We start from the raw sequence: 13193 nt of genomic DNA, 5'->3' as shown, positions 1-13193 counted from the left end.
CCAGGGTTTTACTGCTAGGGTCACCTGTAGGGTCTGGGTCCTCTGTTCATTCAGGCCTTTTTCTGACCTCCCTGCCGCCCCAGGCAGGGAGGAAACCATTGAGCAAGCTCAGGCAGGCTGGCAGAGCCCTCTGGCTTCCCACCGCAGAAGCCTCCCTGCCAACGGTCCGGTCATGCAGCCGCTCAGGTGGGACGCAGGGCCCGGTGTTGCTGGCCGGCATCCAGCCCTCGGGGACGGGTCTTGAGCCCCGGCCCCTGGCTCGTGCCCTCATCCCGTCTTTTCAGTCACCCTGGTCTGAGGGGACAGGATGACGTCCAGGGAAAGAGCGGGTGGGGCACCCCCAGCCCAGGGTCGTGGTGGAGAGCTCACGGGAGCGTACAGACCAGGTCCCACACGGAGCCCGCCCAAGGGCAGCGGTGTGTTCCAGGTGTGTGGCCCTGGGGGCGGCAGTGTCTGTGCAGCCTCCACGTCTCCTTCCATCAGGGGGCATGGCCTTTTGGGCCTGTTGCAGATTAGATGGTGCAGGTGTGGGGCTGGGGGCTTTGGGGCAGCCTAGATACAGTGAGCCGGGCACCAGGAGAGGAAGGCCTGACTCGGGAAGCAGCTAATCCTTGCCCTTGGCAGACAAAGGCCAAGGCGAGGTGGGGCAACGTCCAAGTCCTCCAGGGCGGGTCTGGAGCTGCTCCCGACTCCACTCCCTGGTGTCCGGGACACGGAGCCCCTGGAGGCAGGTACGGGCGGCCAGGTGTGTGTGCCCTGCTGGTCTGTGCAGCCTTGGACCCTCTCTGGCCCTCTCTGGGCCCTGCCTTTCCAGGCTGGGCAGTCGGTTCCTCGGGCCTGCGGCGCTGCCATTACTGGACAGCTTCTAGGCGTGAAACAGGAGGGAGGCGGTGCCCTCTCCGCCCAGCTGTGGGGTGTGGTGAGCCTTTCGGTCTGGGTTCTGCGCCAGCGCCGGTGCCACCCCGGCCCTGCTGCATGGCCTCACGAACCGTCTCTGGGCCTGGTGTTCAGACACTCTGAGCCAGGACAGGGCGGGCCGGCGGGAGACCCACCCTGGGGCTCGCGGAGAAGCCCACAGACACCATCGTCTGGGACAAGGATTGCCTTGCCTCTGTCAGGCACCGCTCGTTCCCTGCTGGGGCCACACCCCTCTCCCGCTGCCACCATCCAGGGTCACCGCTGACAGCTCCTGCCACCTCCAGGGCCCTCCCAGGGCTGTGTGAACTTTAGCTGCCTGGTGATGGGCGGAGTCCCCGGGCTGCCGTGACAGATCGGGACCGGACCAGACACGACGGGACACGGCCTCCGGCCGCCCTCCCTGCCACGTGCTGTCTTTGGGGACTGCCCACTCCCCGCGCAGATTCCAAGTGCCCCCTCTCATGGCAGTCTGAGCGCGGCTTGGGAAAGCAATTCCTGACACAGTGTCCCAGAAAGGAGTCAGTTTTTGAGGGCAAACAGCAGAGACGGTGAAAGTGTTGGTTACAACTCTCTGTGACCCCGTGGACTGCAGCCCGCCGGCTCCTCTGTCCACGGCGATTCTCCAGGCAGGAGCACTGTGCGGGTTGCATTGCCCTCCTCCAGGGGTCTTCCTGACCCAGGGGTTGGACACGGGTCTCCTACTCTGCAGCAGTGTCAGCGCCAGCGATACAACAGGCCCGATCACGGGCGGCCTTGGCCCGCAGAGCAGCGGAGCAGGACCTGGGCTCCCACGCGGCGGCCGGGCCCGCTCGCAGCACTGAGACCCCAGATCCCAGCCACTAGGCCAGTGGTCAGTGCCAAGAGCCCTGGCCCTTCAGCTTTGCTGGAAAGAGTCTCCACCCAGACGGAAAGCTGTGAAGCCAGTGAAGGAAGAGCGCCGCGTGTGGACAGAACACGGCGGACTCGGGGGGAGGCCCCGCGCGGCGCCCACGGGGCGGTTCCCACCGCTTTCCGGGGCACCTGCCTCCGCGCCCCTCGAGCCCGTCACTGTGGTTGCCTCCTTCACGTAGTTGGTGGACCTCAGGATCCTGCCATGTGTGTGCACACATCTCTTAGCCAAAAGGGACTCTACCGCAGAGGGCTGTGGGTAGAGCATCCCTTGACATGACTCCCCTTTGGCCTCCAAGGAGCCTTTTGTGTGCGTGTGGGGTCAGGGACAAGAAGTCTGTGATCCATGCAGGGTCCGGGCTCCTCCCTTAATTGTCCTGCTGTGCTTATCGAGTTTCGGTTGAGAGACTGTGAATCTCTGATGGCTTTATCCTGGTGGGGGGAGGGGGTGTCTGACCTCCTGACAGCCTCGGGAGAAGAGATGCTTTCCATGGGTTAGTAGAAAATTTTTATAGCCTTGAGACAAAGAAAATTCCTGCTGGAAGGGTGGCTTTAGGTGATTAGTTAGGGCGCTATAGGGTGAGGACCGGGTGGGCATTGCGTCACTGGGGGTCAGGAAGCTGGCTGGTAAGGATCAGGGAGGCTTTTGTCAATGGTCCCAGGGGGGTTCAGTCTGTCCTGGAGACGACCTTCATTCTGGGCTCCGGGGCTGTGGCCTTGGGATAGGACTCCATGCCCCCAGGAGGGCCTCTGGCCCCCTGTGCCCCCTGGGAGACTAGGTGAGGGTTCTTCCAGCCCCTCTGCTCCTCCTGGGGGGACCCACACCAGCTCCCAGCTCCCAGCCCAGCTCTGGGCCCCCTGAGGAGCTCTGCAGGGCCTGCGGGCGTGGCTCCAGGCGGCTCCTGGGGTTGGGGCCTGGCCTGTGCCTGGAGGGACTTTCCCAGGCAGATAAGTCGGCCTCTTCCTCCCCGGCCAGTGCCCCAGCCCGCCGCTGTCTTTTGAGAAGCAAGGGGGGTATCGTGCGCCCCTGCGGCCCCCCAGGCCTCGGGTAAGCCAACCGGGGTCAGGAGGAGCCCGACCACTGCTGGAGACCCAGCACCCCTTCTCTGGCCTCAGTTTCCCCTCCTGACACCGATTTGGGTGAGAGCCAGCCTGGTGTGGGGGTAAGGGGGGGCCTTGGATGTGGTTTTGGCCAGGTGGGGATGGGAGACCGATGCCAGTCCCCCAGCAGGGTGTCTTCCTCCGGGCTTCCTGTGGGGGCTGGGCCAGGCCTCCCGCTGCCCGGCCTGGGAGGAGGAGGGTGGGTGCCGGTCAGTGCAGCCCACCACTTCCCCAGGCCCCAGCAGGCTGAGCCTCGCCAGGTACTCCCGGCCCTCCCGGGAGCCCACTGGGGCCCTTGGGCGGAAAGCTGGACCCAGGGGAGGCCGGAGTGTGGACCTCAGGAGGCCTTGCTGGCTTCTCCCAGGGGCCTGGTGGGGGAGGGGACGCAGTGTAGGGTGAGGGTCTCAGCTGAGGGTCCCAAGCCCAGGAGAAATGCCCAGCATGCCCTCGAGGTGCCCAGTGTGGCCGGACCCAGTGAACAGACCTGGGGCCCAGGACATGTCCTGAGGGTTCTCTGGCCCGGCAGAGGGTGGAGGGCAGAGGGCGTGGAACCATCCCAGGGCGGGTCCCTCTGATTTGGGACGGGTGAGGCAGGGGGGTCCCAGCCTGGGGTTTTCCAGAAGAACATCACCCTTCGGAGGGGAACTGAGTTTGGGAGAGGGGGCCTTCCCTTTATGATATCCATTGGGTCACACACCCCTCACCTGCCGTCCTTGTCACTGGGACCCCATGGTTAACGGCTGTCGCTCCCTATCCAGCCTGGCAGGAAGTCGCCAGAGAAGCCCACGGTGTCGGGGTAACATGAGGCCGACTGGCTCCCCTCCTGCCCAAAGGCCTCCAGCGTCCCCCCAATGAAGCCAGTACTTAGCTAACGCTTCATACCTGGCTCAGAGGGCACAGAATCTGCCTTCAGTGCAGAGGTGCAGGGCTCATCCCTGGGTGCGGAAGACCCCCAGAGGAGGGAAATGGCAACCCGCTCCAAAGTATTCTGGCCTGGAGAACCCCACGGACAGAGGAGCCTGGCGGGCTGCAGTCCGTGGGGTCGCAGAGTCAGACGCGGCCGTGCAACTTATAAGTTCTCACTTTCCAACCCGCTTCATCGCTCACTGCACTGGACAGACGGCCAGTGACTTTCCCAAGACCCCACGCAGGTGAGACGGGGCAGGCCAGCCCCAGAGCCCGCGTGGCCGACATAGCGGCCCTCAGCCGTTGGTCACATGCCAGCTCCCTGTGACACACACAGACACACACACACACACACCCCATGCCTGGGAGCGTCTGACAGCTTCCTCTTGGAGACTCTTCACATAGCCGGAGGCTTCAGAGACACCCTCTCCGTTTGCAGGAGGACGAGCAGGCTGCGTGCTCTGGAAGCCTCCCTGGAGCGGGTTCTGTGGCCACGGGCTCCCACGGAGCGTGAAGGAGGCCCCAGCTCTTCCTGCAGCCGGTCCAGCCCACACCGCCTCTGTGGCCCCCTCCCTGGGAGACTCAGGCCGCCCACCTGCCGAGGAAGGTAGGCTTCAGTCCCGCGGTGGCCTGGCTGAGCTGTCGATGTCGGGAGACGTGGGTGCCCCGCTCTGGCTTTGAGGGCACTGGAAGCTGGGCCCCATGCTCTGTGGCCAGTCACCTGGGACCCCAAGGACAGCGTCAGGAAGGGGTCAGGCCAGGCCTGTCCCTCCCGGGGTGACCTGAAGGCCCCCGTGAGGGCTCGGCCACCATACGGGGCCAGGCAGGCCTGGGGGGCTCCCCTCCCACGAAGGGTCCCTGCCGGAGGGGGCCCCAAGGCTGAGCAGGAGGATTCCGGGGGCAGAGATGGGCCAGGAGCTGCTGAGAGAGGGCGTGGCCCAAGCAAAGACGGGTTGGGGGTGCCAGAAGGAGGCCTGGCATGCCCTGCTGAGGCCTGACTGTGTGCCGTGCCCCGGGGGGCGAGGCTGTGCCCGGAGTCCGGTCGGCGGTCGGTCCCCTGACCTGCCACCACTGCGCCTTGCGCCTGCAGAGCATGAAGAAGCGGCCGCTGCTGCTGGCCTTGGCGGCCGTGCTCTTGGTCCTGCTCATCATTGGGCTCTGCATCTGGCTGCCCGAGACCTCCAAGCCGCATGGCCACGTGTACCCCAGGGCCGCCGTGGCCGCGGACGCCAAGCGCTGCTCAGAGATCGGCAGGTGAGTGGGGCCCCGGGCGCAGGGGACCGCCCCCGTCAGTGCCCCGGGGCATCACCCTTGCCCCTCTGGGGCTCAATCCCTGACCCCGCCGGCCCTGGTCATCGGGCTGCCTGGGCGAGCGGTGTTCGTGCCACATTGCCCCTCCTGTCCGGGGACCTTCCCGGCAGCCTCCCGTCAGGGGCGAAGGGGACCCTGGAGCCGAGGGCAGGGTCTGGGGGTCTCCCAATGACCGGCTGGACCTCTTTCTCAGTTCAAGGGTGTCTGCCTTTTCAGAGAAACTCTGCTGCTTAACGTTGTTTGTAGGCCCACAACTCACATATACAAAAGTCAGGTCTCATGCAGGAAAAAGATATTAATAAAAAAAAAGTGACGAATTTTCATTCTTTTCCAATTATCAAAGCCATGTCCATCTGTCGGTGTGAAAAGCCTGTTGGTTTTCAAATATGGCAAATTTTTTGCGTTAAAAAGTAAAACCTGTGGGCTCCTCTTGGGTCCTCCCTGGGGTGGGGTGGCCCCTCTGAACTGCTCACCCCCACCCGTGCCGCTGGCAGGGACGCGCTACTGGACGGCGGCTCGGCAGTGGATGCGGCCATCGCAGCCCTGCTGTGCATGGGGCTCCTGAATGCCCACAGCATGGGTATTGGGGGTGGCTTGTTCCTCACCATCTACAACAGCACCACGCGTGAGTACCCGGCAGGGTGGGCTCCAGGGGCAGGGAGGGGCCGGGGGCCGTGCAGCCTGCCCACCCGCCCTGTCCTTCCAGGGAAGGCTGAGGTCATCAACGCCCGCGAGGTGGCCCCGCGGCTGGCCACCCCCGGCATGTTCAATAGCTCGGAGCAGTCGGAGGAAGGTGAGAGCAGGCCTGGGGCGGACACTGGGCCAGGACGAGCTGTCTGCAGCTGGGGGTGGTCCTCCTGTCCCTCCCCGGGGCCCACAGCATCCCCACCATGGAGGATCAAGCCCATCGTCACAGAGTAAAGGGCGTTTCTATTCAGGCCCCTCCAGGGCCACAGGGAGCTAGGGAAACGGAATGATCCCTGTTTTGACAGCGCGTACGGATCAGGGGCCAGCACTCTGCTCAGTCCTTTTCACCCACAGCGAGCCCCTTGAGCCCTCCCTGCACACCTGGCAGGGGAGCTCGGTGTGGAGTCCCATCGTGTAGCTGGAGATGCTGAGGCCCACCCAGAGAGGCCGCGTAGACTGACCAAGGCCACACACAGCTTCCCAGGTGGCTCAGTGGTAAAGAATCCACCTGCAGTGTGGGAGACCCAGGTTCAATCCCTGGGCTGGGAAGAACCCCTGGAGAAGGGAATGGCAACCCACTCCAGTCTTCTTGCCTGGAGAATCCCAGGGACAGAGGAGCCTGGTGGGCTGCTGTCTGTGGGGTCGCACAGGGTCGGACACGTCTGAGCACACACACACGCAAGGTCACCCAGCTGGATGGTGGGAAAGCTGAGTTTGGACGCACCTGTTGTGTTTTAAAGCGCATCCAAGTCACTCACAGTTCGTCCGTTCGTTCACCTGTGGGGTTAGCTGTCTAGCGGACGGGGCGGGGTCTCTTTTCTAACCTGCCCTTCAGCCCCAGGGGACGCCCTGCACGCCCCGATGGACTGCAGGACAAGCCTGGAGGGAGGAGGGTGGAGATCAAAGGCCCGAGGGGCTCTGTCCCCAGAACCAAGGGGTTCTGGGAGCAGCCCGAGGGCTCTCTCCCGGGATCGAGGGGCTCTGGGAGCAGCCCGAGGGGCTCTGTCCCCGGGATCGAGGGGCTCTGGGAGCAGCTTGAGGAGCTCTGTCCCCGGGATCGAGGGGCTCTGGGAGCAGCCCGAGGGGCTCTGTCCCCAGAACCAAGGGGTTCTGGGAGCAGCCCGAGGGCTCTGTCCCCGGGATCGAGGGGCTCTGGGAGCAGCCCAAGGGGCTCTGTCCCCAGAACCAAGGGGTTCTGGGAGCAGCCCGAGGGCTCTGTCCCGGGATCGAGGGGCTCTGGGAGCAGCCCGAGGGGCTCTGTCCCCGGGATCGAGGGGCTCTGGGAGCAGCCCGAGGGGCTCTGTCCCCAGAACCAAGGGGTTCTGGGAGCAGCCCGAGGGTTCTGTCCCCGGGATCGAGGGGCTCTGGGAGCAGCCCGAGGGGCTCTGTCCCCGGGATCGAGGGGCTCTGGGAGCAGCCCGAGGGGCTCTGTCCCCAGAACCAAGGGATTCTGGGAGCAGCCCGAGGGCTCTGTCCCCGGGATCGAGGGGCTCTGGGAGCAGCCCGAGGGGCTCTGTCCCCAGAACCAAGGGGTTCTGGGAGCAGCCCGAGGGCTCTGTCCCGGGACCGAGGGGCTCTGGGAGCAGCCCGAGGGGCTCTGTCCCGGGACCGAGGGGCTCTCTCCCGGTCCCGAGGGGCACTGGGAGCAGCCCGAGGGGCTCTGTCCCCGGGACCGAGGGGCTCTGGGAGCAGCCCGAGGGGCTCTGTCCCCGGGATCGAGGGGCTCTGGGAGCAGCCCGAGGGGCTCTGTCCCCAGAACCAAGGGGTTCTGGGAGCAGCCCGAGGGCTCTGTCCCCGGGACCGAGGGGCTCTGGGAGCAGCCCGAGGGGCTCTGTCCCCGGGATCGAGGGGCTCTGGGAGCAGCCCGAGGGGCTCTGTCCCCAGAACCAAGGGGTTCTGGGAGCAGCCCGAGGGCTCTGTCCCCGGGACCGAGGGGCTCTGGGAGCAGCCCGAGGGGCTCTGTCCCCGGGATCGAGGGGCTCTGGGAGCAGCCCGAGGGGCTCTGTCCCCAGAACCAAGGGGTTCTGGGAGCAGCCCGAGGGCTCTGTCCCCGGAACCGAGGGGCTCTGGGAGCAGCCCGAGGGGCTCTCTCCCGGGACCGAGGGGCTCTGGGAGCAGCCCGAGGGGCTCTCTCCCGGGACCGAGGGGCTCTGGGAGCAGCCCTTTTGGAATTCTCTTTCTCTCCAACACACAGTCTTTAAATTTTCACCCGCCGGGAAGCTCACCGGGTGTAGCAATGAAATCATTCAGGGTGTGAGCCTGCAAGAATCTTACAGACTTGGCATTTTGCATTCTCGAGATTCCTGCGCTTGACTTGGGCTTGGCTGGCGTTGGGTTGCTCCCCAGCCAGTAGAAACAAAGGTGACAGGTGAAGGCATAGTCCAGGAGGAGCAGAGGGAAGATGGCACGGGTGTGCCCGGCACCGCTGCGCGGTCTGGAAGGCGGACACGGGCAGGGTGAGAGGGCACGTGGCCTTACCAGCTGCAAAGACCCGGAGGCTGGGGCCGGGGTGGGGGGTGGGCGTCCGGGGGAAGCAGGACGACGCAGGGTCAGGTCGCGTTGTACCTCGTGGTGGGTCATCGTGAAGACCCACCCTTGTGTCTCAAGGAGGGACGGGTGTTCCCTGCGTCAGAGGGCACTGGGGTGGATCTGGCTCTTTTCCGATGGGACCCCTCGGGTTGCCAGTCAGGTGGCCTGTGGGGAAGTCCCGCGATGGGCAGGGATGCTGAGAGCTGCCGCCCAGCATGCTCGGAGGGCGGAGCCGTGGATCTGCTGACAGGTCTGCTGTGACACACATCCAGGGGTCGGGGAGGACAGAGTGGCCCTCACGGAGACTGGCAAGGCTGCCGATGAGTCCCCCTTGAGATGCCTTTTTTGACCCTCAGATCTGGCCGTCAGGGGAGCAGCCTCGAGAGTTCAGCCTGGGGCTGTCAGCACCTAACGGGGCTCAGTGGTAAAGAATCCGCCTGCCAGGCCCGGAGGTGCAAGAGACCTCGGTTCAATCCCAGTGTCGGGAAGATCCCTTGGAGGAGAAAATGGCAACCCACTCCAGTGTTCTTGCCTGGAGATTCCCACAGATGGAGAAGCCTGGCGGTGGGCTGCAGTCCATGGGTCCCGGGAGGCGGACACGACCTCACTTGCACACATACTCTGGACCGGGCAGCCTGGTGTGAGGGAGGGCAGACAGAGGAGAGGCCGGGAGACGCAGAGGCAACCCAGGGAGAGGGGGCCAGGCCCGCAGCGTGCAGGCCACCACTGACCCTGCTGAGAGGGCAGCCCAGAGCCCCCCGGCCCGAGGTCAGGGCCGCACGCTGCTGAAGGGGAGGGACATGTGCTGGCTGGCAGACCCTCCAGGATGTGATGTGCTAACAGTCTGCTTCTTGGAACTTCGTGCTGGACTTCAGGGTGGGAGAGGCTGCTCGTGAGCCTGGGAGTGGCCGAAACGGGGGCCCCCCACACCCCCGCCCCGCATCTCGGGTGAAAGCAGGAAGGGGCCTGCGAGCCGGGGCTGTGCTGAGGCTTTGTGTGTCAGGGCTGGGCCCGAGGGCACGCTGGCGGGCGGTGGGGCCTGGCGGGGAGCTGGGGTCCGGGGCTCTGGCTCCTCAAAGGACGGAGCTGGGAAGCAAGACCTTTCATGGTCAGATGGGGAAACAGACCGGAGAGGGCATGGCGCAGTGTGAGAGAGGAACAGGGGCGCTTGCTTTGGCTCCAGCCCAGCCTTGAGGGTGGTCTGCGGCTTGGACTGGGGGCCTTGGTGGGTTCCGGTGGAACCCTTGAATCGTACAGGGTGAAGGGGCTCGTGACCCAGGAGGTTCAGACAGAGAGGTGGTGAGGTCCGGCTTCCGTACGCTCTCGCTGCGCAGCCGTGAGCCTGGACCAGGTTTTCAGACACGGGGCCCCTGCGGAGACAGACGTGTAAGCCTGGGGGACAGCGGGACCCCCCGCACGTGCCCCCAGCAGACACCCCGAGCAGAGTCACATTCCTGCCTGCCCAGTCAATTGTGGCAGTCACTCAGTCGTGTCTGACTCTTTGAGACCCCGTGGACTGTAGCCCTCCAGGCTCCTCTGTCCATGGGAATCTCCAGGCAAGAATCCTGGAGTGGGTTGCCATTTCCTCCTCCAGGGGGGTCTTCCCGACCCAGGGACCGAACCCAGGTCTCCTGCCCCGCAGGTGGCTTCTTTACCGTTTACCAGGCACAACAGCAAGCATGCATTTCTTTTCTGAGCCTCTGGGTCCCACCCGGGGACGAGCCTGGACAGGCCGTGCGGACCACCAGCGGGTGCCTCTCCTTTCGCAGGCGGGCTGTCGGTGGCGGTTCCGGGCGAGCTCCGAGGCTACGAGCTGGCACACCAGCGGCATGGGCGGCTGCCCTGGGCACGCCTCTTCCAGCCCAGCATTGAGCTGGCCCGCCAGGGCTTTCCGGTGGGGAAGGCCTTGGCGGGAGCCCTGGAGAGGCAGCGGGAGACCGTGGAGCGGCACCCCGCACTGTGGTACGCCTGCGTCCCTGCCGTGGGCACGAGCAGGTGGTGATTTCCGGCGTCGGTGCCCACCCAGGGACCAGAGCCCGGACCGTCTGAGCCTGGGGGGCGGGCCCAGGCCCCAGCTGGGCTGGACACCGTGGGCAGGGGCGCCCCGTCCTTTGGTCTCCTGTGGGGGGTGGGGGCTGGATGGCTGGGCCCGCCCCAACTCCTGCCTCACGAGAGCCGCCCCTGCCCCGCTGTCCCAGCGAGGTGTTCTGCCACGACGGGAAGGTGCTGCGGGAGGGGGACCATGTGACCATGCCGCGGCTGGCTGACACCTTGGAGACACTGGCCTCGGAGGGCGCCCGGGCCTTCTACAACGGGAGCCTCACAGCGCAGATTGTCAAAGACATCCAGGAGGCCGGTGAGTGGGCGACGCCAGGGGCCTGGGGCGGGAAGCTCCACAGAGGGAACCCTGAGCCTGGGGTCCTTGGGTCCTGCCTGGACACTGGGCCCTCAGGGAGTGCCTGGCAGGGGAAGGTCACAAGTGTGTCTGCATCATGGATGCACAGCTCCTGGTTAAATCAAAGCTGAGGGAATTCCTGCAGTCTAGGACAGGAAGCCTGGGGCTGCAGGGTTGGGGGCATTGAGGGGTGGGAAGGAATGCAGTTGTAGGCAGAAGCCAGGATTGGGGAAAGCATGCAGGTGCAAACCCCGGGGGACTTCCTGGAGGAGGGGGCACCTGAGCCACAGGTGAGGTTGGACTTTGCAGGCAGAGAGAACAGTCTGAGGCTTGGCGAGAGGGGTTTTAATGCTCCAGGAGGATCACAGGGAGGGAGGGTGGGCTTGCTGAGAGGGGTGTGGGGGTGCTGCGTGCAGGGAACTTGTGGGCAGGTTCTGGTGGGTTTAGGAGCCCCAGTTGCCTCTTTCCTGCCCCCGCCTCCCTAAGCTGTGTGTGTCAGGGAGGAGGGCGATTAGCGTATTGACATTTACCACTAACTCCGGAAATTAGCCTATAAATACTTCAAACACTTCATCTGTCTGGAGCCAGTTTCCCTGGAGAATTAAGGGCCTCCCTCCACCCACCCACTAGTCAGAGGAGGAGGAGGCTGATGGGAGAGGGGGGACCTCTGGCCCCTCGAGAGGACAGGTGTCGGACTCGGAGGCCAGAGGCGCTGCCGGTGGAGGGCGCTGGCCTGGGCCTGGCCCCAGGGAGGTGGCACGGTCAAGGGGGTCGACGGGGGGGTGGTGGACAGGGCTCCCCACTTGACGGTCCCCCAGAAGTGTGTCCCGTCCCCGGGCCCCCGCTGCAGGGGGCATCGTGACGGCCGAGGACCTGAGCAGCTACCGGGCAGAGCTGGTGGAGCAGCCACTGAACATCAGCCTTGGGGATGCCCAGCTCTACGCGCCCAGCGCCCCGCTCAGCGGGCCTGTGCTGGGCCTCATCATCAACATCCTCAAAGGTCAGCCATGTCCCAGGCTGCGGGCTATGCAGCCTGGCCCGAGGGCACACCTGGTAGATTGGGGCGGTCATCCACAGGGGCCTGGGTAGCCCTGTGGTCAGCTGACATGTGCTGCCCAGACACGGGGACCTTTGCTTCCTTCCCCTGCCTCCCAAGCAGGCACTGCTGTCGGATAGTGAACATTCCCCTTCTCAGGGTGAGCCGAGTGACTCAGGGAGGCCTCCTGGGGACCCCACTGTCCTGGCCAAGGGGACCCGGGACATTGGGGTCACTGTGGCTCTGCCCGACCAGGGTACAACTTCTCCCGGGCGAGCGTGGAGACACCTGAGCAGAAGGGCCTGACCTACCACCGCATCGTGGAGGCCTTCCGCTTTGCCTACGCCAAGAGGACCCTGCTTGGGGACCCCAAGTTTGTCAACGTGACTGAGGTAAGGGGGCAGGGGCTCAGCTTCTCTCTGCCTCATTCCTCTGTTTGCACCGCCGACTTTGGCCTCGGGGCCACCGGGTGCTGGGGTGGACTGCTGACCCCGAGTGCTGGCCTCTGTGCCAGGGCGCTCTCGCTGGGGGTGTGGGGGTGCTGGGGGGGTCCTTAATGCCCGCCTCCTCCGCCACCCTCCGGCTTCGGGGCCTCAGCACGAGCCGTGTCCTTGGCCTGGAAGCCCCTGGAGCCGTCAGCGCCGAGGTGGGGGGCGAGCGCACAGGGGAGTCCCAGCATGCAGGGCTGATGACGAGGTTCGATCCAGGCGGGCAGAGGCCCCGGCCACACACGCTCCAGTCACACCAGCTTCCCAGATCCCCACCGCCCAACCCGCTGGCTCCCCAGGTGCCCCCCTCCCGCCCTGGCGCCAGGCTGGACCCCCGCCTCCATCCCCATCATGGCCCTCATCCCCTACTCGGGTCCCCCCTGCGAGCCCTCCCCCCAGCCCCTCCAGGCCCTGACCGAGCCTCTGGCCCCGCCACGGCATCCCACCCCCTTCCCCAGCGCCCCCTCTGCTCAGCTTCTCCCTGTGCAAAATTGAGGACACTGCAGCAGGCTTCCTTCCTCTCCCGCCTCTGGCTCCCTCTGCTCTGCCTGCTTCTTCTCCCCCTAAGACGCCTGGGTCGGCCTTTCCCCGAGGGTCCCGCCTGCGTCCTGAGGCCCCAGGGCCCTGTCCAGCTCGCTTCCAGCCTCTTAGCCTCGGCGGACCCCCGCCCTGGGCTGCTGCCCTGTGGATTTTAAGGCCCGGGGTGCTGGCTCGGAGGGCGCCCCAACCCCTGGGTCCAGCTGCTCTCTTGGAAGCAGATTCGAGCTTAACGCGCTCCCTTGGATTAGTCACTTAGTCAGTGGGTGTTGCAAGAACCCACGGCCTCTGCTCGACCTCCAGGGCCCTGCCTTGCCAGTGAACTCCACACGTCAGGGGTGGCCCACCACACACATGGGACAGGATCTTCAGGATCCGACAAGCGTGCGTCTCCAGT

At 65.5% G+C, this 13193-nt stretch overlaps 1 protein-coding gene across 7 annotated transcripts in view; it reads left to right on the top strand.

Annotated features, from left to right (window-relative positions):
• The window catches only part of LOC129542466 (glutathione hydrolase 1 proenzyme), a 27286-nt gene that overhangs the window by 7998 nt on the left and 6095 nt on the right, over positions 1-13193 (top strand). For 5 of the 7 annotated variants that reach the window (XM_088828362.1, XM_088828360.1, XM_055404894.2 and 2 more), the window contains exons 2-9: positions 4253-4420; positions 4904-5067; positions 5619-5749; positions 5831-5917; positions 10110-10302; positions 10539-10696; positions 11586-11735; positions 12027-12163. In XM_088828362.1, coding sequence (XP_088684488.1) covers positions 4907-5067; positions 5619-5749; positions 5831-5917; positions 10110-10302; positions 10539-10696; positions 11586-11735; positions 12027-12163 — 1017 coding nt within the window. In that variant the 5' untranslated portion in view covers positions 4253-4420; positions 4904-4906. Of the gene's footprint in view, positions 1-4252; positions 4421-4903; positions 5068-5618; positions 5750-5830; positions 5918-10109; positions 10303-10538; positions 10697-11585; positions 11736-12026; positions 12164-13193 lie in introns of those variants that run through there. The other 2 variants (XM_088828364.1, XM_088828365.1) reach the window with 2 other exon arrangements.

This window comes from Moschus berezovskii, chromosome 19 (genome assembly GCF_049115385.1).
Source record: "Moschus berezovskii isolate FMDL1 chromosome 19, NW_MosBer_1.0, whole genome shotgun sequence".
NCBI lineage: Eukaryota > Metazoa > Chordata > Mammalia > Artiodactyla > Moschidae > Moschus > Moschus berezovskii.
The sequence above is the reverse complement of the archived record's forward strand: the minus strand, read 5'-3'. Positions and strand labels throughout refer to the sequence as shown.